This window comes from Miniopterus natalensis, chromosome 7, assembly GCF_054644295.1.
Source record: "Miniopterus natalensis isolate mMinNat1 chromosome 7, mMinNat1.hap1, whole genome shotgun sequence".
In the NCBI taxonomy this organism is placed as follows: Eukaryota; Metazoa; Chordata; class Mammalia; order Chiroptera; family Miniopteridae; genus Miniopterus; species Miniopterus natalensis.
This window is the reverse complement of record NC_142087.1, coordinates 14,745,848-14,767,995: the sequence shown is the minus strand read 5'-3', so window position 1 is coordinate 14,767,995 and position 22,148 is coordinate 14,745,848. Positions and strand designations below refer to the sequence as shown.

At 49.0% G+C, this 22,148-nt stretch overlaps 2 protein-coding genes across 2 annotated transcripts; one reads left to right on the top strand and one right to left on the bottom strand.

Moving 5' to 3' along the window:
- Positions 1-7,461: 7,461 nt before the first annotated feature.
- Positions 7,462-10,622, bottom strand: DEFB124 (defensin beta 124). Its single transcript, XM_016200582.2, has 2 exons — positions 10,545-10,622; positions 7,462-7,662 (listed from the first exon to the last, which is right to left on the bottom strand). Exons 1-2 carry the CDS (start codon positions 10,600-10,602, stop codon positions 7,514-7,516), a joined length of 207 nt encoding a protein of 68 aa, XP_016056068.1. The 5' UTR covers positions 10,603-10,622; the 3' UTR covers positions 7,462-7,513.
- A 2,754-nt stretch (positions 10,623-13,376) lies between these two features.
- On the top strand, positions 13,377-21,073 carry REM1 (RRAD and GEM like GTPase 1). The gene is made up of 5 exons (XM_087818559.1): positions 13,377-13,419; positions 14,403-14,786; positions 15,849-15,949; positions 19,198-19,399; positions 20,575-21,073. Exons 2-5 carry the CDS (start codon positions 14,444-14,446, stop codon positions 20,844-20,846), a joined length of 918 nt encoding a protein of 305 aa, XP_087674685.1. The 5' UTR covers positions 13,377-13,419; positions 14,403-14,443; the 3' UTR covers positions 20,847-21,073.
- Positions 21,074-22,148: the final 1,075 nt, after the last annotated feature.

Below are 22,148 nucleotides of genomic sequence, written 5' to 3'. Positions count from 1 at the left end.
CAATTGTTTCCTAGATTCAATAATATTCCAACCAAAAAAAATGTTTAAGTTTTCCCAGAATTTGACCAAAACTGTGCACATATAAACAAATATTTTGTTAGGGACATAGACATAGATGACAAAAGTATCAATAAAGCACAAATTTAAGTTAATGGCTAAATCTAAAATATAGAAATTAGAAGAAGTAATGCTGATATTCTCTTTTTCTTCAATCAAGATGGTAGAACTCGAGATATTTGTTGTCTTATTGTTTTTATACTAATATTTTTGCCTTCTTGGTGTATAAAAATCAAGCTTTTAAAAAAAAAGAAATAAAATCTATGAAAATTAAGTACTTTAAGGATTGTATAGCAGAAAAAAACAAAAAAGCTAAATTGGTCAAAAAGGCCTACAAAAGAAAATATTTGACAATTACATGTCTTCTACAGGATTTTTTTCCAAAATATGTAAAGAACTCTCAAAACTCAATTTTTTTAAAAAAGCAAACAACCCAGTAACAAATTGATGAGCAAAGAGTTGAACTGACACTTCACCAAAAAAAACTACGTATGTGGCACATAAACTCATGAAAATTTATAAATAGCAGAGAAATGCAGATTAAAATTACACTAAAATATTACCGCGCACATATCAGAATGTCTAAGTTAAAACAGTTGATCCTAACAGTTGTTGCCGAGGAAGAAGCGCTGGCGAGTGGGCGCCCACCCGCCGCCCGGGGGACCGTGGAACAGCCGGGGACACAGGCCGCGGCTTCCCCCTGAGCCCAGTGGGCCTGTGCTGACCCTGCCGCGCTCGGTAATGTCTGCGCAATGACGAAAGCATTAAAGAGACGTTTCTCAGAGCATACCCCATCCTTAAGCAAGGGACTATTGTGAAGCTAAGGACTTTTTTTTACCATGTCTTAAACCTACTGAACCACAATCCCTGTAAACCATCCATTCACTTGCTCATTTGGTCACATACAAATATTTATTGGTCATCTCCTATTTGGCGGGCACCGTGTTTAGTCTCCAGCTCCACAATGCCAAATAAAACAGACGTGGGCTTTGCCACTGTGGCGTCTACAAGCTGTGGAGGAAAAAGCCTTAAACAAGAAATAATTTCATAATCACATCCGATGGAAGGGCTATGAAGAGTACAGTCATTGAGAACAAGGGTGGGGGGATTATGAGAGAGGGGGCCTCCGTGAGCTATTAGAGTAACCCTCTCTGCGGAGGTGGCATTTCACCTGGGGTCTGCCATCGGAGAACTTACGTCTGCAAAGAGTTGAGAGGGAGTTTGCAGAATATTCCAGGTAGATAGCATGTGCATGGGCCTTTTGGGAGGAGGGTGGCTTGCTCCAGAGATGGAAAGAGGGGCATGTGGCTAAAGCCTGGTGTGCAAGAGATGAGAGATCCAAGATGAGATTTGCAAGGCAGACAGTGCGGTAGGCCCCACAACACTTTGATGTTTGGATTAAACCTTTAATACTTTATATATTAAAGCAGAGCGCTGTCTGCCTTACCTCCAATTGCTTATGTTTACTAATAGCTTCTGCTTCCTCAAATTATGCTCTACTCTACCCCTCCTCCCACCACCCACCCCACTCTTCAACCTTGACTTTTACTAAGGCAACTTTTCAGCTGCATCTCCAATTATGCACTACTTTATTCTCTGTATTTCCCAATTCAAATCCTAGTAGCAGAGAATCTGATTGATCCAGTTCAGCGTTTTGTACCAACCCATCTTGTGTGTAGGTCACTGGCCAGCCTACAGGATTAGCTTGGTTTGGGAAAGTACTCACCTTTTGTCCAATCAACTGTGTCTGGGGCATAAGGAACAGGGGTTTCCTGGTCTGCATATACTTGTCATTTCAGCCAAAGCTATTCGCAGGGTTAGAAGGGTATAAATGGGAGGGACATGCACAGTGTCTCATGTACTCACTTTTCCATGTATCTCTGCAATGAGCTTCTATGGGAAAGAATATGTCTGCTCTTTGCCTCATGAAACCCTGAGCCCCTGTGCTTAGAGGGAAATGAACATCAATAAAATATGGGCCTTCTTGGTGGAATTCTGGAGAAGGGGACAGCCCCTCTCTCCATCTCCTCATGAGGTCCTACTAATCTGTTGGTGAGAGCTTGACATTCACTGGGTCCTATTGGACCAAATGCTTCCTTTTTATAATAAATATTTTGCAATGCCCCTTTTTTGTCCTTAAAATAAGATTCATAAATATTATAACCTACCTACTCACATAATTTCAAGAAAAATCAAATTAAAAGCCAACTATAATATAAAGGAGGAAAAAAGAAACTTTTATAATAATATGTGTATTGACATATAAGTACACTTAACAACCTAATGAAATAGTCAGATCTTTTACCTATACACAGCATGAGTGTAATAGCTACAACGCAGGCTTAAAGGGGTGTGCTGTGTGCACACCTCAAATACTGCCCAAAACGTTTGCTGTCTGTGTCCTGGCTCTCCAAAATGGTGAACGTCTTGGGCAAAGCCCTAACCAGAGCAAAGTATAATCATCCCTTGATTTACAGTTTCATTTCAGGAAAACTCAACGTGCAACAAATACTTGCAAAACCACCTTTGATTTCTGGGCTCAGAGAACTATAAATGAGCTTCTCAGCTACATAAATGTCTAGCAGGATATTTGAATTTGGGGGAGGGGAAATCAATACTTCATACTTCATTTTCCAGGACAGTCTCACACATTGTTTGCCACCTGGCATCCTGGGGTCCCCAACCTACTAAATTCCAGTAGGGGCCCTGTCAATTTCCACAATTTAAAAAAATGCCATCCACAAATTCCCAAAACAACCTCTAGAGGGCAGTATTTCTCCTTTGAGCTGCCCATTAGCAGAGTCCTCTTCCTGGATTTTCTCTTCTTTCTAGACAAGTGAAGCTGCATCCCAAGCACAGGTAACGGACTCAAATTCAGCTACAGGTGCTCATAAAAACAGACAGAGAAGAGAAATAAGGTTTCTCAGAGATTTTTTTTTAACTTTTTTTCTCACTTTTTAAGTCAGGTTAGTTTTGCCTTGCTTTGTTTTGCTTGTGTGTGAATCCTCACCTGAGGTGAGTGGCCAGCGCTCTGACCACTGAGCATGCCGGCCAGGGGTAGTGTTGTCTTCCTTAAACTTTATATAAATGGAGTCATTCAGCGTGTACACCTTTGTATATGGCTTCTTTTGCTTAACACAGTGTTTCTTAGACTAGCTCACGTTGTATCAGTAAATTGCTATTGTTGTTTACTGAATAGGACTGTACCCTATGGATGTATCCCAGCTTACCCATTCACTTGTTGGACCTTTGAGTTGTTTCCAGTTATGGGATATTATAAATAAAGCTGCTATGAGCATTAAAAGAGAAGTCTTTGTATATACCTATTTCTATTTCATTTTATAAGTAACTCTGCAACTGCTTTCCAGGTTGGTTGTCCAGGTTGCCTTCCTGTCGCAATGTATTTGCATTCCAGCCGCTCCATATCCTCACCAGGCCTCGCTATGGGCAGCCTTTTTTTGTTTTAAACATTCTGGTAGGAGTGTAGTGGTGCCCACTGTGGCTTTAATTTGCACTTCCCTGAAGACTAATGATTTTGAGATGGCTTATTGGCTATTTATGTACCTTCTTTTGTAAAATGTCTGTTTAAATATGTGCCCACACTATTATTGAACTGTCTTTTTCCTACTGATTGTAAGAGTTCTTTATACATTCTGGAAACAAGTCCTTTGTCAGATATATATTTTGCAAATATGAGCAACGGTAGTCCAAATAAGCCAAAGGAATCCTTCCTTGAACCAGTGCCTGAGTGAGAGGAGATGGGAAGTGTCTCCGCTCCTGTTGCAGTGGAAGCACCTGGCACCGAGGGCATCACACTGCACTGTGGGATTCCACTGCGGAGAGATATTTATTTTTCATAAAAATGGCCCCTAAACATAACCAATCAGCCCCTTTGCTTTAATGTGTTCCATTGATGGAGGAAAGCTTACTATGTATGTCAGTCTCCATAAAGGCAGATTCCTGAGCGATTTTCAAGGGTAATTTGAGCCACATGTGATTGTTGCCTGGCTCTCAAACATAAATATAGTGCTGGTAAAATAAACAATTCCACTCACACTCTGCCACTAAAACCCCAGGTGGGGCCTTGGTCAATGTGCTCAGTGGTTAGAGCATTGGCCCATGCGCCAAAGGATCATGGCTTCAATTCCAGTCAATCGGGGTTGCAGGTTGGATCTGCGCATTCAGGAGGCAACCAGTCTCACATCGATGTTTCTCTCTCTCCCCCTTCCTCCCTCCCTTCCACTCTCCCTTAAAAAAAAAAAAAAAAAAAAAAAAAATCAATGGAAAAAATACCCTCGGGTGAGAATTAACCAAAAAAGAAAAAAAAAAAAACCAGGAGGGGAAGGGAGTAAGGAGTCCCCATATCTTACCTTGAACTGCCCACAATAGCCTTTGTTCTAACTCCCTTGTCCTTATCTTGTAGCCCAAAGGGAGCCACCTGATCATCAGAATGAGAAACGCTTCTAATCTCCACTCCAACAGAAGAATCTAGATACATGTGAAAAATGCAGATATATTTATATAAATTATACATATATAACATGTCTAGAGAGAAATATCTATATATGTCTATATATAAATATATAGATACCTATACCCATATAAATATATTATACATACACACTAGTGTGTAAGTTTAAAACAGTCAATTAACACATTTTTTGAATGTATATGTATTCTATACTGTATTTGTACAATAGAGTAAGCAGAGAAAAGAGAGAGAGAAATGGTAAGGTACAAGTGGTGAAACGTCGATATTTGAAAAAACTGGGTGAAGGGTCTACGGGAATTCTCTGTACTAGTCTTACAGATTTCCTGTACGTCTGAAATCACGTGGAGAAGGCTACTGGCGTCCTCTTGCTCAGTAGAGGCGGTAGCGGTTATAGCATTTCTTTCAGTGACCGCTTACAAAGGCCAGATGATCTCATCTGACCCCACAGCTCCCCCGTTACGAGCTGTCATCAGGCCCACTTTGCAGAGAAGAATCCTGACATCAGGCCCAGGAAGTGACTTGCCCTGATCACAGGGCCTGTGGCCTGTAAGTGGCAGAGCTGGAGTCTGAACTTGAATCTGTCTGACTCCTCACTCCCAGAAATCATCACCATCTTCCCTGCAACAAAGTCACAAATTCCCTGAAACTGTGCAAACAAGATCTAACTCCTTCACTCTGTAGAACAAATGAGAGGAGGGGTCAGAGTGCGGAGCTAAATTGAGTTCAATCTAGTTGAAAACTTGGTCTAATTCAACAATTTAAATATTCTCTTGAGGTTTCTTGAGTTCAGAGAGACTTGGTCTCTGGTATAATTGCTCTGTCTTTCAGATTCCTTCTCTCGTCCCCCTGCTCCTCTCAATATGAAGGCTGGGGTAAGGGTGGGAAGACGCAGCGGTCGGGTGCAGCTGGCATCTGCTGGGATCTCGGTGGCTTGGGCCTGTCACTGGCTTTCGGTTACGGCTGGTTTCTGGTGAACTGATCTGGCCTCCTGCAGACTCAGTGAGGCCTAATGGAGACATCAGCTCTCTGTGATTCTGTGGCCGTCTGTGGGGTTCTTATCTTGTCCTGTTTCTAGGCTCCGGATGCCATGACCACCTTGCCCCCACCAAGTTGGTTCCTAAAACAGGTCCCCTGGCTCTCAGGTCAGTGTCCAGACCCCCCTTCAGGATCTAAGGGAGGTTTAAAGGCAGGGCTGATTTGCAGCTGGCACACTTTGTTATTGAAATAATTGAATGCTTTCCCCTGGCTAGGAAAGAGCTGCACCCTAAGCCCCTTGGGTCTCCCCTCCTCCACTCCAGCTGTCTCAGGCATATCCCCGGGTCCCTCTCATACCAGAAACTAAAGGGTTAACACCTGGCATGGCAACTGGCCTCCAAGACTCCGCTCCAGCCCCAGCCTCCGTGTCCCTTCTGATGGTAAATATTTTGAACGTCACCACTCCTTTCCTAGCCTGGCCATGCAGGGTACCTTTTCTTACTCCATGTCTACTCCAAACCTCTCCGAAAAGTCTCAAAGAACAGTGGACAACAGCCCTCTGCCCTTAGAGTTCCTCTCAGCTTATCCCACACGCCTGCCCCCTCCTGGGCTCAATCCCAGGGTGAAGGTGGACCAGCACTGAGGGTCTCTCAACTCCCTTCCCCCCAAGCTCAAGTCTGTGATACAGGCTAGAACAGCTACATGCTCTTCCCCAGCCTTCCTACACCAGGAGCAGCAGTGTGACACGGGCTGGTCCGTGAAAAGTAGGTAGAAGTCTGCTGAGGGAGCTTCCAGGGAAGTTTTTCCTTTCTTGATGAAAGTGAGAAACTAACCCTTGCCAACCCTCTCCCCACTTCTTGCTTTACACAATGGCATGAGCCTGAAGTTATGTGACCCAAGAGGACCCCAGAGATGCTGGCCCTGACATGGTTGCTACCTAAGCTCCAGATTTTTTTTTTTTAACCCTCACCTGAGGATATGTTTTAGGGACAGGGAAGGGGAGAGGGAGAGGGAGAGGGAGAGAGAGAGAGAGATAGGTTGCCTCCCATAGGAGCCCCGACTGGGGATCGCCCCACAACCTAGGTATGTGCCCCGACTGGAAACTGAACCAGCGACCTTTTGGTGAAGGGGATGGCACTCCAGCCAACACAGCCACCTGGCCAGGGCGCCTCCTTCAGATTTTTTTACATGAGAAAAATAAGTTCCTGAAAATTGAGTTTCCTGTTTTTTCAGCCGAACACAATCCTGACACAGGGCGATTAGGACACATGTCTGTCTACCCACCTCACCAACTCTGCTCATGGCTTCTCCCTCACTTGCTGTCCCCACAGTTCCTTGGACCTAGAGGCAGAGATTTTCCCTATTACTCCTCCCTGTTTATATGAAAACTTTGCTTTCATAAAATCCTTATTTTCCACTTGGGCAGGCTCTTCAAATGCTAAAATAGGAGATAAAGGAACATAGAAAAATCCTTTCATTCTTCATAGGATCTGTCTTTCAAGCCCAATGTACCATCTCATTCTGAATGCCAGAAATGTGGTTTTAACTCTATTATTATTCATTCTTATTATAATTAACTCATTTTATTAATTCTCATAATTACAATTAACTCCTATGATTAACTCTACCTTTCTTCTTGCATTCCTTCTATAAAGTCCTAATCTCCAGATATTATAATTATCCCCATTTTATGGATGAGAAGACTGGGGAAGCTGACGGAAATTGAGCAATTTTTCCGGAGTTGGACAGAGCAAAAGTGATACAGGCAAGACTGGAACCATTTCCAGTGGTCATTAATGCCCACTCTCCTCGGGTACTTCACTGCCTCCACCAAACATCCCTCCAACTCTCCCACATTATGGACCTTCCCACTCTCCTCTTCCCAGCCCTGGGGGAGGTGGGGGTAGAGGGGTGGTGGGCAAGAAGCAAGAGGAGACAACAGGCAGCATGTATTTTATTGAAGAGCAAGTGTGCCAGCCCCGGAACCAGCTACACGATCCCTGGCTTCTGGTTCTTGAGTCCATAGGGGATACAGCACAGGGAGGCATCCGGGCACAGGTGCATGTAGGCTTCTCGCATTGTGCAGTAAGTCCGGCAGGCGCCTTGGCCCTTCCAGCACCGTTTGAACTCATTTCTCCCTGTACAGAGGAAGACCACAGGTCACAGAATAGCCGAGGGGTCACAGATTAGACCACTCTTAACATGTTGAACCACAGATCAAGGGTGAGGCCATAGGTTAGACCACTGACCACACGTTAGCTCTCTGGTCTTTTGTTGGACCACAAGACACAGAGCAGCCCATGGGTTCCAGTTAAGACTACTGGTCACAGGTTTAACCACAGATCAAGGGTGAGACCACAGGTCACAGGTTAGACCACTAACCATAAGTTAGTCCACAGGGCCCAAGTTAGATCATAAGCTACCAGTTCGCTTTCTAGTCATTTGTTAGATGACTGGTCATAGAGCAGCTCACAGGTCATAAGTTAGGTCACAGGACATGAGCTCTGACCACAGGTCAAGGATTAGATTGGAGGTAATAGACTAGACCACCAGAGACAACTAGTTACAATTTAGACCACGGATAGTTCAGGTTAGCCTACAGGTCACAAGTTAGACCGCTGGTTATAAGTTAGAAACCAAGTTCCTGTCCAGGTTAATCCACATGCCAGGTACACTCTAAGCACTTTTCATAACAACACTATATTGTTATAGGTGGTCTTATTACAATCCCTGTCATATAGTTAAGGAAACTGAGGCACAGAAAGATTAACAACTTTTCCCAAGGTCACACGGCCATTAAGGAGCAGAGCTAGGATTCAAACCCAGGCAGTCAGGCTCCAGAACCCACACTCATAACCTTCACACTAACTGCCTCACACACTTACGGACCTGTTTAATGTTAAAATTTAGTGAAAGAATTTCCAACCATGGGCCACAAAAAATGGTAAGGCTTTGGGAAACTAGGCCCTGTGCCCCCTCTAAGGGTCTTTGGTCACAGCATGGGGGTGGGGAGGCATCTCCGTTTATTCATTCAACAAACATGGGGCACTGGCAGTAGAGTTGTGGTAAGTGCCCTGAAGGAAATGATCAAGGTGTGGTGATTGCCAACTAGGGCAGGTGTGGGAAAGTGGGGAGAAAGGGGGACCACTTAGACAAGGCTTATCTGTTACAGCGATATTTCTAGACATATGACCCAGCAACTCAGAAGAACTGGGGCTGAGTGGGAGGTGGAGGGAGAGTGCCTTTCCCTGAGTTAGAGGCGATTCCACAGAATCTTTACATGATACCCATGGTGTTATTCAGCCCTGTCGACCAGCCCATCCTTTTATCTTGCCAAGGCAGGGAATCTTAGAATGATACAGAGCTGATCTCAAAACCTCTAGGAGGCAGAGAACCCCCCCTCTGCAGAGGACATGCAGTATGATTAACTGTGGTGCTCACCCAGCTCAGACCACCTGGGTCCCAGCCCCAGCTCTGCCATTCCCCAGCCGAGTGCCTGGGCCTCAGAGTGCTCACCGGCACGGCTCTCTTTCAGAGGGAAGTTACAGGGGATTTAATCATTTTAGCACAGTGGCTGGCAGGCCGTAAATACTCAAAAATGGCAAGTAAGCTTATCAGGATGACAGCTTGGAGAGTGGAAGCAACCAGGGCTCATTCTAGGCCAACCCTCTCATTTTGCAGATAAAGAAAGGAAAGGACTTGGTCAACTTCTCCAACGCAGTGAGCGATAGGTCTGGTACCAGAACCCAAGGCCCCGGCTCCCAGGTGAAGGCAGTTCCTACAATAACTGCTCTTAACACATCACCACATTTCAACCTGCCAACAACCCTGAGATCCAGGCGTCATCCTCGCCTGTATAGTCTGCTTTCCTGTCCTCATACCTTTGACTTCATCTCCCTCCACTTTTCTTCTTGTGCTTCCCACTCCAGCCACACTGGCCTCGCTGCTCCTGAAAACGTCTGTCTGTCTGCCTGCCTGCCTATCTGTCCATCTATCTAATCTATCAGTCCCCCTCCTGCCTCCTTCATCCTTGCTGCCCCCTCTGCCCGAATGGCCGTGCTTACATAGTAAGTCCTCACTGAGCCTCGTCAATAGGTTCTGTGACTTAAAGTGAAATGTATAAAGAAACCAATTTTCCCACAGGCTAATTGATATATACAGGAGTTAAGTTCCTACAGCACCTCATCAGCCTTGTAACCAAAAGGCGTGAATCGGGAACCTGCTGTATTCTCACTGTAGTCAGGTCTTTGCTCAAACGTGCCTTATATAAAATGGTGAGATACTGGAGATTTACTTCAAAATGGTTCACTGGGGGAAAGGAGCAGTGAGTAACAAAACAGGACCGGGTCAAGCCGGCCCTGGGTGAGGCTGGGTAATCAGGGGGTTTTCTATACCATATTTTTTATTTAGGTTTGAAATTGTCTCAGATAAGGTTTCTTTTTAAAGCTCACATCATTACGTTTGTCTCTATTTTTGCATGTTTATGTTTTTCCATAATAAAAGGTTTTTTAAAAGCCTGCCTTATTCCTTATATTATTCTACTTTCATGTACATTTGAGTTAAAAGCTTTAAAGAAAAACTTACCAGAGGCCTTTCAGCTCTTCCCCCTCCCCCCCCCACACACACCACACTAACCCCTTCATTCTTCTTAGCACTTATGACCACCTGAAATATTACATGTTTATTTGGTTATTTTCTGTCTCCACGAACTAAAATATCAACTCCATGAAAGCAAAGACCTGGCTTTCTTTCACTGCCGGGCCCCCAGCAATTGTAACAGTGCCCGGCACACAGTAAATATTTTTCAGATGAACATGTGTTGAGTGGACCCTGTTTTAAAGGTTAGGAAACTAAGGTGCTGGCTGATTTAGCTGTTCACTCTAAGCTGCTCAGAAAGCCAGTTACGGGGCCAGAATTTAAACACTGGTTTAGGCTTCCTCTGTCCCCAGGAGCTGAGAACCTATTCCTTGTTTCTACACACACACACACACACACACACACACACACACAGTGATGTTACCTGGTGGCACATGACCCAGGACCAGAAGAGACACAATGAGGAGAAGCAGCTGTGTCATGGCCACAGGGCTCCTGGGAGGCTACTGGGGAGAGAAGACAAGAGGAGAGGACCCAGCACACCAAGCCCTGCTACCTGGGGCCCAGCTTTTATTGAGCTACAGGGCTGTGGGCTGCAGGAGATTTAAGTGGAAGTCTGAGACCTTGTGGTCCCAAGGCTGTAGCTGGATCTCAGCCAGCTATGTGGGGAACTGGTTGGGCACACACTCCGGACATTGCTGAGCTCTGTAACTGGGGACAGAATTTCCTGAAGCAATGTCTGGGGTCAGAAACTGGACAGCTTCCCCACCTGAGAGGGTGGGGAAAGTCTTGGCTTCAGAGAGGCCTGCTTCATTGCCAGCAACTCCCTCTAATTGCTGTGATACCTTGGACAAGTCACTTAACTTCTCTGAGCCCCAGGCTGCCATCTAGGAAATGAGCACAAGCCCCCCTTGCAAAGCTAAATACATGGAGGATTCCCTTCCTGATGCCAAGGAGATGAAACCAGAATCCATTGACCTGTTCAAACAGCATGTGTTTAGGCCCACACAGGAAATGAGAAGAGTAATAGTACCCTCCAAACAGAGAGTAATGGTTACCTAGCTCATTTAGAAGATTAAACCAAACAATACAAAGTGTGGTACGCAGACCAGCAAGCAGCAGCAATAAATACCTGGGGCTTGTTAAAAGTGAAAATTCTCAAGCTCTGTCCAAACCTACTGAATCAAAAACTCAGGTGTGGGTCCCAGCAAGCTGTGGTTTAAGAAGCCCTACAAGTGATTCGAACATATTGCTAAAGTTTGAGAACCACTGAGATCATACGTGTACAGAGCTTACAGCAGCGTCTGAGTTGCATCCTGAAAGATGAGTAGAGGAAAATATTCCAGGCAGAAGAAATATAATGTGCCTGGAAGTGTGGGGCATGACCAGAGCAAGGAACTTGTTGGGAGGAGATTGGAAATGGCCCTGCAGAGGACAGTTTCTTTTTCAAACTCACATCATTACATTTTTCTCTATTTTTGCATGTTTACATTTTTACATAATAAAAAGTTTTTTAAAAGCTCGCGTTGGTCCATATTTTATTCTCTCACGGCCATGTACATTTGAAATAAAAATTAAAAAAAAAAAAACTTATCAAAGAACTTTCAGCTCTCCCATCACCCCACATGCACACACCACACTAACCCCTTGCCCTGCTTTTATTCACAATGGGCCTCGAATGCCGAGTTCAGGCTTTTGTAGTGTAGACAAGTTTAAGTTTTGTAGCAAGGGTGCAACTTGTTTAGATTTCAGTTTTATTTTTTCCCTTTATTATTTATTTATTTGTTTGTTTGTTTTGTTAAATGTATTGGGGTGACACTGGTTAATAGGATTATATAGGTTTCAAGTGTATATTTCTTTGATACATGATCTGTATATTACACTGTATGTCCACCCCCCAAAGTCAGATCATCTTCCATTACCAAATATTTGCAGATTTCAGTTTTAAACAAAGAAACTAAAATCCAAGGAACAGAGGTGACTTGCCTAAAGTCATAGAGCAATTGAGTTGCAGAGCTGGGACTTCAACTAAGTTGCCTCACTCCCGGACAATGTATGACACTGCACCAGTCACAGCCCATCTTGTGGGTGGGGAAGGGAAGTTTAGAGGGCCGGCCCACAGAAGGAAGCCAGGCATGAAGGGCTTCAGCCAGTCGACTAGACTGCTGTGGGTGTTGCTTTGAGCTGGACACTTGGACCCCCTCAGCCATGACGAGCCCCACCCACAGGTACAGCCAGTCTCCATGGGCTTCACATACATACCTGCTCCAGTCCCTCATGAGCTAAAAGGAAGCAGCCTCCTCAAGAGCTTGGATCCTGGTCCCATGAATGGCCAAGCTCACCAGTTCCCTGCAGCCAACTCCTCTTCTATAACCCAGATCACAGTGTCTCTTTCCTCCTCCTACATGCCTGGGAAAATAAAAGATTTAAATACAAAATTTAAAAAGCCATGAACCGTGATAGAAAGGGACAGTAGACTGAGAGGCAGAGACCCTGAGTCGCAGGCCCAGGTAAGCCTGGGTTAGTGTTGTCTCGGGATTAAATGAGCTACTAATCCAGGCAAAGAGCTCAGACCATACCAGGCACAGCGCAAGTGCTCAATAAATATTAATCAAAGAGTGGACAGCCGTTCTCCCAGGTACAGGACAGCCCTCGGTGCAATAATGGGGGCTTCACCTAGAATCTGGTGAATGAATGAACGATGCAAAAACAAGACATTCAGAACTCAGCGCAGACCTCCTGGCCCCCTCTCCCCCCACCTCCCAGAGTTAATTCTCCGTCCGTTCAAAGCAGTTTCCGGCAGTGGGGTCCGGGGCTCTGCATCAGGATCACTTGGGCACTTGCTTAAAAGGCAGATGCCCGGACCCCCCCCCCCCAGGCCTGCTGAATCTGCCCCTGTCTCAGAGGGTGGGGCCTGGGCTTCTGAACACTCAGCAGGCTCCCCAAGTGGTTCCTGTAGGACCAAGGCTGGCGGTGCGCCCCACCGCTGGAGCCCAGGCGACCCAGACCCAGGCACCCAAGGCCCCCCTTCCTCCTCCGGCCGCCACCCCAACACTGCCGCCCCGCCCTAGACGGAGGGGCGAGTCCGCTGACCCCGGTGCGCAGTCCTCCCGCGGCGGGCCTGGGGCGGGGACCCCGGGCTGTCCCGCCGGGGCGGGGCGGGGCTGGGCGGGGTCGCGGCTCCGCCCCCGCGGGGCCGACGGGGCGGGACCGGCCGGAGGGGCTGCGAGCGAGCGGTGGTACGGCCTGGAGCGCCCGGCAGCTGCGGGCGGGGACCCTGGACCCCTTCCCGCCTCGAGGTAAAGGCCCGGGCAGCCCGCCGCCAACTTGGTGAAGTTGGAGGAGTCCGCCCGGCGCCCGCATGGGGGCTTCTGCGGCGCGGGCAGGGCAGGGGGCTCGAACTCGCCTCCCGGGGCGAGGGGCCTTCGAGCTGGGGCCCGGGGGTGGGGCAGCCCCGGGCACGAAACCTACCCGGATGGGGAACTCCAGCCCGGACCCTCACGTTGGGCAAGTTTGGGCTCGGACTCCGGGAGCGGCACATGCGCTCCCGGGCCCGGAGGTCCCCCCCCACCCGCTGCCGGGACCTTGTCCTGTCCCCAAACCCGCCGGCTGCCTCCTGCCCCCGCCCCCCAGCAGCCCCTGGAGGCAGTGCCAGCGGCTGCTGAATTTTTCACGTAGGGGGCGGGCCGGACACGTCGTTCCCATAGCACCGGGCGCTCGGGTTACGGCGGAGGGAACCCCCGGACCCCCGCGCCCTTCAGGTGCCAGCCCACCCGCTCCTGCCTCTTCCTCAGCGCTCTTGAGATGGGGCCGCGAAGGGACCCCCCCAGGGACCCTTAACCCTGCTCCGCACCCGTCTCCCCGCCGTGGGGAAGAGACCTGTGGGGCCGAGCACGGGGCAATCCAGGCGCCTTCCCGCACGGGGGTCTCGTGTTCCGAACGGGAGAGGCAGGGCTGCGTCCACCAGGGTGTGCGCGCGTGTGGACATCCCACCCGCCGCTGCCCCTCCGGCCTGTGCGCGTGTCTGGGGGAGTGGGTCATCCTCAAGGCACGGGAGCCGGCCTCTGGGTGTGCATGCGTGTGTGTGTCACCCTTCCCGCCTCACCCAGGGAGACTGGGCCTGAAGCCGGAGAGCCCCCACCCCAAGGAGCTGAGGCACCTCCTCCTCCCACTTGAACAAGGGGGGCTCTGGAGGTAGCTAACTCAGCAACTCATCAGGACCCTACAGAAGATGGGGCTCAGAGCACCTGGCTCACCGCCCACTCCCCCTTCTTGTTCACAGAAAGAAGGAAGGAAGGAAGGAGCCAAGTTCCCCTCCCAAGGATGACACTAAACACCCAGCAGGAAGCAAAGACCCCCCTGCGTCGGCGAGCCAGCACTCCACTGCCCCTGTCCTCCCGGGGCCGCCAGCCTGGCCTGTGCACAGCACCTTCCACTTCCACACAATCCGGACATCCTCGGCTGGGCCAGTCAGCCTCCCTCAACCCTCCCACCCAGCAACCTTCACCTGCCCCCAGCGGCTGGTCCTCTGAATCCAGCGACTCTGAGGGCTCCTGGGAGGCCCTCTACCGCGTGGTGCTGCTTGGAGATCCTGGCGTAGGGAAGACCAGCCTGGCCAGCCTCTTTGCAGGGAAGCAAGAGCGGGAGCTCCATGAACATCTGGGAGGTAGGAACCCTGTCAGCTGGGCTGGCATGTGACCAAAGGAGTGAAAGCCCTGTCATCAGGGACACAAAGCTGCCAAGAACAGTTGTACAGCTCGTGCACTGCTCAACTCAAAGGGGCGTCATTCACATAGACTATAAAGTGACTATGCCCCCCTAGAGTTGTGCAGGGCACAGCCTGCGCAATGGTCTACGGGAGAGAAATTCCTTTGATAGTGAGAATTTTGCCAGTTTTCATGTGTGAGAGGTATGGGATTCAGTCTCAAGTATAAAGAAATAGTGGACTTCCACCTACCTCAGAAACCCCTAGCCCCAACTCTCCCCCAACTCTTGAATCATCCCAGCTCCATAGACAAACACCCATGGCCAACATGACCTGCAGCAAAACTAAGATTCTGCCCAAAATGGAGACTCTCACACTCCAAGTTCTAGGCCCTGAGTTCCTCTATTCCCAAGAGATGCAGTGAGCTGAGAGGGTTGGGGGGCCCTAGGATGATGGGGAATGGGGCAGGACAGAGAAAGTGAAGACTGGCTTTTGCAGGACTGGCTGAGAGGACATAGAATGAGTGGAGTGGGGAGTTGGTTAAACGCAGAGAGAAGGCGGGGACACTCTAGCCAGGCCCTTTCTCCAGGCTTGGTCTCTCTGAGAGTGAGAACCCATACGAGAGGTGTGCATATGTGCACCTGTAGGCATGACAGAGAGGGAGGCGGAGGCCCAGAGAGGGTGACATGACCTGCCTGAAGTATACACTATGCCAGGGACAGAGCAGCGCTGGAGAATTCCCAGTCCAGCTTTAACCCCCCCCCCCCCCCCACACACACACACTCATTCAATCAATAGCAACAAAAACAAAAGCTTTCTCAGAACCTACTGTGTTCCACATACTATGCTGGCAACTGGGGAGACATGGGCTCCTCCTGGAGCTTCTTGACCTATCTGGAGAAACAGGCATCCCACAAGTGTGGTGAACACTTCAAGGAGAAATAGAGGGGGTACAGTGACCATAAAGAGGGGCTAGGGAGGCCCATACCCTCCCCAGGACTGCCCTTCCTCCCTGAGATCCAGCTCTTCCCTCTGTTACAGAAGATGTGTACGAGAGGACCCTCACAGTGGATGGAGAGGACACCACACTGCTGGTCATGGACACCTGGGAGGCGGAGAAACTGGTATGGCACAACAAGCAGGATGTGGGGGGACGGGTGCTAAGCCTAGTACCAGATCCCTTCAAAATCCATAGCTCCTAAGCAGCCTTTCCAACCAAAGACAGAACCTCATGACCTTCACCCCCTTTTCTCACTCCACTGGTCTCCTCTCCATAGCCACCCCAGGATGTGCTACTTCCCCTGCAAGCCTCCCTCTCTTATTAGCACCCTGATCCCACTCCACCCACCTACATTGTGCAGAGGAAGGGACACTGAATTTAGCATCAAAATGTCTGAGGTTCAACCCCTCTTTCTTTTTTTTACCAGTTGTGTGGCTTTGTTTTTACCAGTTTGCATGCAGTTGACTTACCTGCTCTGAGCTTCAGTTTTCTCACCTGATAAATGGGTCCATCATTCCTGTCTTATTTACCAACTGTTGGGGTTTTTTAAAAAGTTCTTATGCAATTTCACAGAGTTGAGCACAGTTGGGAGCATGAAAAAAATGCTGAACATGGGTGAAGAATCATAAATAATGACAATTCTTATTAATCATAACTTAGTAGCTAAGGAAAAAGGAAACCAAAGGGTGTCCTTCCCTAGCCCCTTCCCAAGCAGGAAGAAAGCAGCAGGCAGGGACATGTCCCTGTTGTTTTTCTTACCTTGTTTGATTTTCTTTTTTCCTTGCTATACAAGTAATACATGCTCACTATAGAACTTTGAAGAAATACAACTACACCAAGAGAAGGATCTGAAAGCCACCTGAGATTCCACCTCTCTAAGGAGAAGGTCCCTCCCCTAACACGCAGGGAGGACCTGACCGCAGGAAGGTTTAGGAGGTCAGTGTTGGGTGACTGACAAAAATGACTGGCAGCTTCAGTGACAGGCCCAGAGGCTAGGGATGAAGGAGTTGTGTAGCCAATTCTTTTTGACAAGTATAAAAGGAAATCATGGTCCAAATGAACATCATAATGATGATGATGATTCTCTTAGCAGCAGCTGACGTTTATGGAGCACCCTGTTCCTAAGGGTCAGCCCCTGTGCTAAGCCCTGGACTTATGTTATGACATTCAGCCAAGACAAAAACTATACAGTGAGTGTCTTTCGATTCCCATTCTATGGTGAGGAAATCAGAACTCAGAGAGGTTAAGTAATGTGTCCAAAGTTCTCAGCAAATGAGATTCAAACCCAGATCTGTAAGAACCCAGAGCCTGCGCTTTTATGCACTAGGGTAGCCCCTTCGCCCTCCCCCTGCCCCTGGAAGCATCATCCCCTCACCTCCAGCTGAGGTTCCACTCCTTCACCCATTTGTTCATTAAGAAACATTTGATGGTATGTAGCACGGGCCGGAACACTGGAGACCCAGCAGTAAATAAGGCAGACATGTTTTATGGCCCGTGGAGCTCACAGGCTGGTAAGGGAGGGGCTGCTTTTTGGATGCAGTTGAGAATCCTATGGGGCAGGGTCCAGTGAACTAAGAAGAGCGATCAGCCTGGGAGTCCCATTCACGAGACAGAGGAAGCAGAACACTGGACTAGAAGGCAGGAACTGGAATTCTGTGTCTAACTGGCTCTGTGGCCTTGAGAAAGTTTTCTCTTCTCTGGCCCTTGGTTTTCCTACAAGTAAAATAAGGAAACTGAACCAGTTTCCCTGGTTGGTGACTGTGAAGGCAGCTCCCAATAGCGCCCATACAGTAGCAGACTTGTTGGAATAAGCTTCCATTCCTTCCACCCTTGGCCTAGATGGTTAGATGTCAGCAAGGCAGAATCTGACAGAACTGGGTGGACCCTTGGCTCAGTAGTGCCCTAGCTTGGCCGACCATCAGGGTCACCTGGAGAGAGTATTAAAAATCAAATTCTTAGGCCTCCCTCCAGACCTAATGAGTAAGAGCCTGTATAAGTGGAATCCTGGAATCTATCTTTTTAATCACGTCCCCAAAAGATTCTTAGCCACCAATCCATGCAGCAACTGGCTTTTGTGATCCTAATCATATAGCAAATCCTCCATAAATATTTGTATAATGAATGAATGAATGGTCAAGACCCACCATCTCACTCTACAGATAAGGAAACTGAGACCCAGAGGGGAAAAGGAACCTGTCCATAGTCAAGGTTGAGATCTCAGAATGAGCACCTTCAACCATCTGACTCAGCCCGCTGTTATGCGGCCTGCGGAAGAATCAATATGGCTGTTGAAAACTCACCCCCTTTAACAGTGATATTGACCATGGATCTGATGCTTTCCTATTCATCTATCTTATTTGGTTATCAGATAACTTTTCTGGCTTCTTTCTCTCTCACAAACAATTCCTCCACCACAGTCAGTATTTCCCAGTCTTGACCCACTCACTTCTCTCCTGCTCCACCTGCTCATCCTTTCAAAACCCACTCATGGGTCCACTGTGAAGCCCCCCACACTCTGCCAGGCTGAGTTCTGGCCTCCCTCCCCCAACCCCATGGCTTCTCCAACCACTTGCATATGGGTACTTATCACAGTGCATTATAACTCTCCATTTCCATAGCCTCCCTTCCAGACCATGAGCTTTTGGAGGGCAGGAACTGTGTCTTATTAAACACTTATAAAGTTGTTACCCAGCCTGGCCAGGCATGGCTCAGCAATTGAGCATCAACCTAGGATCCAGGAGATTGTGGTTCGATTCCCAGTCAGGGCACATGCCCGGGTTGTGGGCTTGATCCCCAGTGGGGGAGGAGGGGGTGCAGGAAGGAGCTGATCAATGACTCTCTCATCATTGATGTTTCTCTCTCCCTCTCCCTTCCTCTCTCTGAAATCAATAAAGATATTTTTTAAACCATTCTGAAAAACTGCTTTCCCTTGAAGTCAGCCTCCATCCTCACTTCTCTCCCTTCCTTTTTTCTCTTTTGAGGAGACTGCAGAAGACCAAACGAACTGTCTAATATGACTGAACCCATTAAACAGGCAAAGCCAGAACATCTAAACAGCAAACCCTCCTTAGCAAAGAGAGGAACCAACTTTTTTTTTTTTTTTGTCTCCAGTGCCAGCCTATAAAAGGAACCAATGAATGAGAGAATGTAGTGATGTAGTGTCATTAGCCCAATCTTTCAAGCAGAGAAACAGGCTGAGAGGATCAGAGTGTCACTACTTTGAGAGAACAGGGAATTATGGGAGAATTTGTTCCTCAAACCTGTCCAAAGTATAAACCTTAGCCCCACCCCACCCATTAGACCATCCCAGCCCCTTTCTCAGCCAGGGCCTAGGTATTCTCTGAGGTTGGGCCTGGATTCCCTCCCCTACAGGACGAAAGCTGGAGCCAGGAGTCATGCCTGCAGGTGGGCAGTGCCTACGTCATCGTGTACTCCATCGCAGACAGAGGCAGCTTCGAGAGCGCCTCTGAGCTCCGCATTCAGCTGCGGCGTACACATCAGGCGGACCATGTGCCCATCATCCTGGTGGGCAACAAGGCGGACCTGGCACGCTGCCGGGAAGTCTCCGTGGAAGGTGAGCCCGCTGGTCAACCCTCCTTCTCCATATTCCTCTCAGCCCCGCTGTCACTGTTCCTCCTCTAGTGCTCTTGGTCTGTGACTGCGTGCCACCCTACAGCCCCATTATGCATCTACTTGCCTGTGCCTGACAGCTAGGAACCATTCCTGTCTCCTCCCTCACTCCCCCAAACCCATCCCAAAACCCTGTCAGGTCCACCCCCCTTAACCCCGCATTCCATTCACCCCATTCCCATAGCCTCTGTCCCATCCCGCCATCTCCACTCTAGCCTGGGCCAGCCCCCGCCCTCATTCTGTATCCCCACTCAATCAGTTCTCTTCAACAGCTGCCAGAGTTTCCCAGAACCAGATCTGACCTTGTCACTTATTTGCTTAAAAATTCCCCTTTGCCTCCCCCACGCCCTTAGAGACACTTTATCCACCAGGCCTGATAGGCCTGGTCCTACAGGCTTTTCAAGGGCTTACATCTGAGACCTGAAAAAGCCAATTGTTGGCTGCAAAATAGAGTGAGAAGTTGATGAATTCAGAAAGCTTTAATTGTCTATAAAACATGATATTGTGCCATCCAGCAACTGCACACCAAAATGTTTAAAGTTATATATAACTTGTATTTAAAGAAGGATGGGGAATATTTTAACAGGTTTGACATAGCAGGTGGGACTCCTAAAGATCTAAAAATGGCCCTACTTACAGGGAACAATCTAAAATTATGGAATCTGAGACCCAGAGAGAGGAGGCCACTTCCACAGGGTCATCAGCCACTGAAAACCAGAGCCCAGGTCCACCCCGGAGATGGAAGGCCGTGTGCTTTGTGAAGAGCCGTCCCAAAATTCCCAGGAGATTCTGTTAAAATGCAGGTTTCCAGACCACAGCCCAAACCTACCGAACAGGAATCTCTCCCCGGATAGTTCTGGTGCACAGATTAGACCGCTTACCTGGCATTCAAGGCTCTTCCCTACCTAGTCCCAGGCTCCCTGTCGTCCCAGCCCCATTCTGCCACCAGTATCCGTCACTGGCCCGTGAACTAATGTCTCAAAGCCAGACCCGATTTATTTCTGAGCCCCTGGCCCCCAGCACACAGCTTTGGGAAAGGAAAGACTGCTTCCGGTCGAGACTGACCCCGCCCTTCCTGCCTTTATCTCCTCCTCCCTCCCGCCTGGCCCCGCCCCTCAGAGGGCCGCGCCTGCGCCGTAGTGTTCGACTGCAAGTTCATCGAGACGTCCGCCACGCTGCAGCACAACGTGGCCGAGCTCTTCGAGGGCGTGGTGCGCCAACTGCGCTTGCGCCGCCGGGACAGCCCCGCCCGGGAAGCCCCCGCGCCCCGACGGCGCGCCAGCTTCGGCCAGCGCGCCAGGCGCTTCCTGGCGCGGCTCACGGCCCGCGGCGCCCGCCGCCGGGCGCTCAAGGCCCGCTCCAAGTCCTGCCACAACCTGGCCGTGCTCTGAGGCCGCCCGCCCGCGCGCCCGGGCTGGGGGGACACTGGGGTGCACCGTGCTCCACGCACGCCACCGAGGAGCAGAGGCGCAGGGACCTGGGGCGCGCACGGTGGGCCTCACCCAACCTCTGCCCCGAGGGCCAGCGCATCTGCCGCAGCCACGGCTTCAGGGACCCCTCCGTCCTGGGAAGCAACATACAGACTATGGGCCCGAAGCCCAAGCGGGGCACAGATTTTTTTTTTTTTTTTTTTTTTACGCGGTTCATGTATTTTTGTAAAAAAAAAAAAAAACCTTTTCTTTATCCTTGGGCTCTGGGCAACCCTTAGAAACACTCCCCCCACTTCGCCCCCGCCCCAAGAAAACCCACAGACCAGAAGGTTGTCCCGTCTGGATGCCCAGACGTCTTTGGGGTTCATCCAGGCGTCTCCACCTCCTACTCTCCCATTACACTGGCTACAGACTGGGCTGGCCTGCTGACCGGGTCAGGGTCAGGGTCAGGGTCAGGGTCGGTCAATAAAATCATTGAAACGACTGTGCGTTCAGGCCTTGTCCCAACCACTGGGCGCCACCCCTGCCCCCAGTTTTTGAGGAAGACCCAGTGGAGCGCTGTCACAGTGATGACCTCTTATTTTGTCAGTAGCCCATGTTTTAGGTGATAGGTTCATGAAATATTATCTGGGAAGGATTTTAGCACACATCCTGGCAATAAAATAGCTGCTGTTTGTTGGGAGCTGTCTGTGTACAAAGCTGTCACAACTGTTAATTAACCTTCACAACCCCTGTGTAATAATTAGACAACCGAGGCACAGGACAATGTAGGGTCCTGCTCAAGATCATACAACTGCCATAGTGAAGTTGCCAGGATTCCAATCCAGGCTTGTCAGACTAGAGTCTCTACCCAACCTATCCGCGGTCCTCTTGGAAAATGTGACAAAAAGCTATAGAGTCCCCGGGGAAATTGACTTTCAAACACAATTTTGTATACAATTTAAAGAGGAGAATTAGGCTTCATGAAACTCAATCTGTTTATCCCCAGGATGGACCCCCAATTTAGTCCAACTCATTCATTTCTCTGAATGTAGAAACTGAAACCCAGAGTGGGGAAGTGAACACCCCAGGGTCACCCAGCCAGTGACGGCGAAGACTAGACCCCAGGGCCCAGCCTCCTCCTATGTCTGCGCAGGAAGTAGGAGGTAGTGAGGCATCCAGGCTGGCTGGGGATGGGGTCTGGGGGTCAGGTCAGGAGTTTCCAGCCTAAGGTGAAGGGGTGTCACTAATTTGAGAGAACAAGATGTAAACAGTTTGGACCAT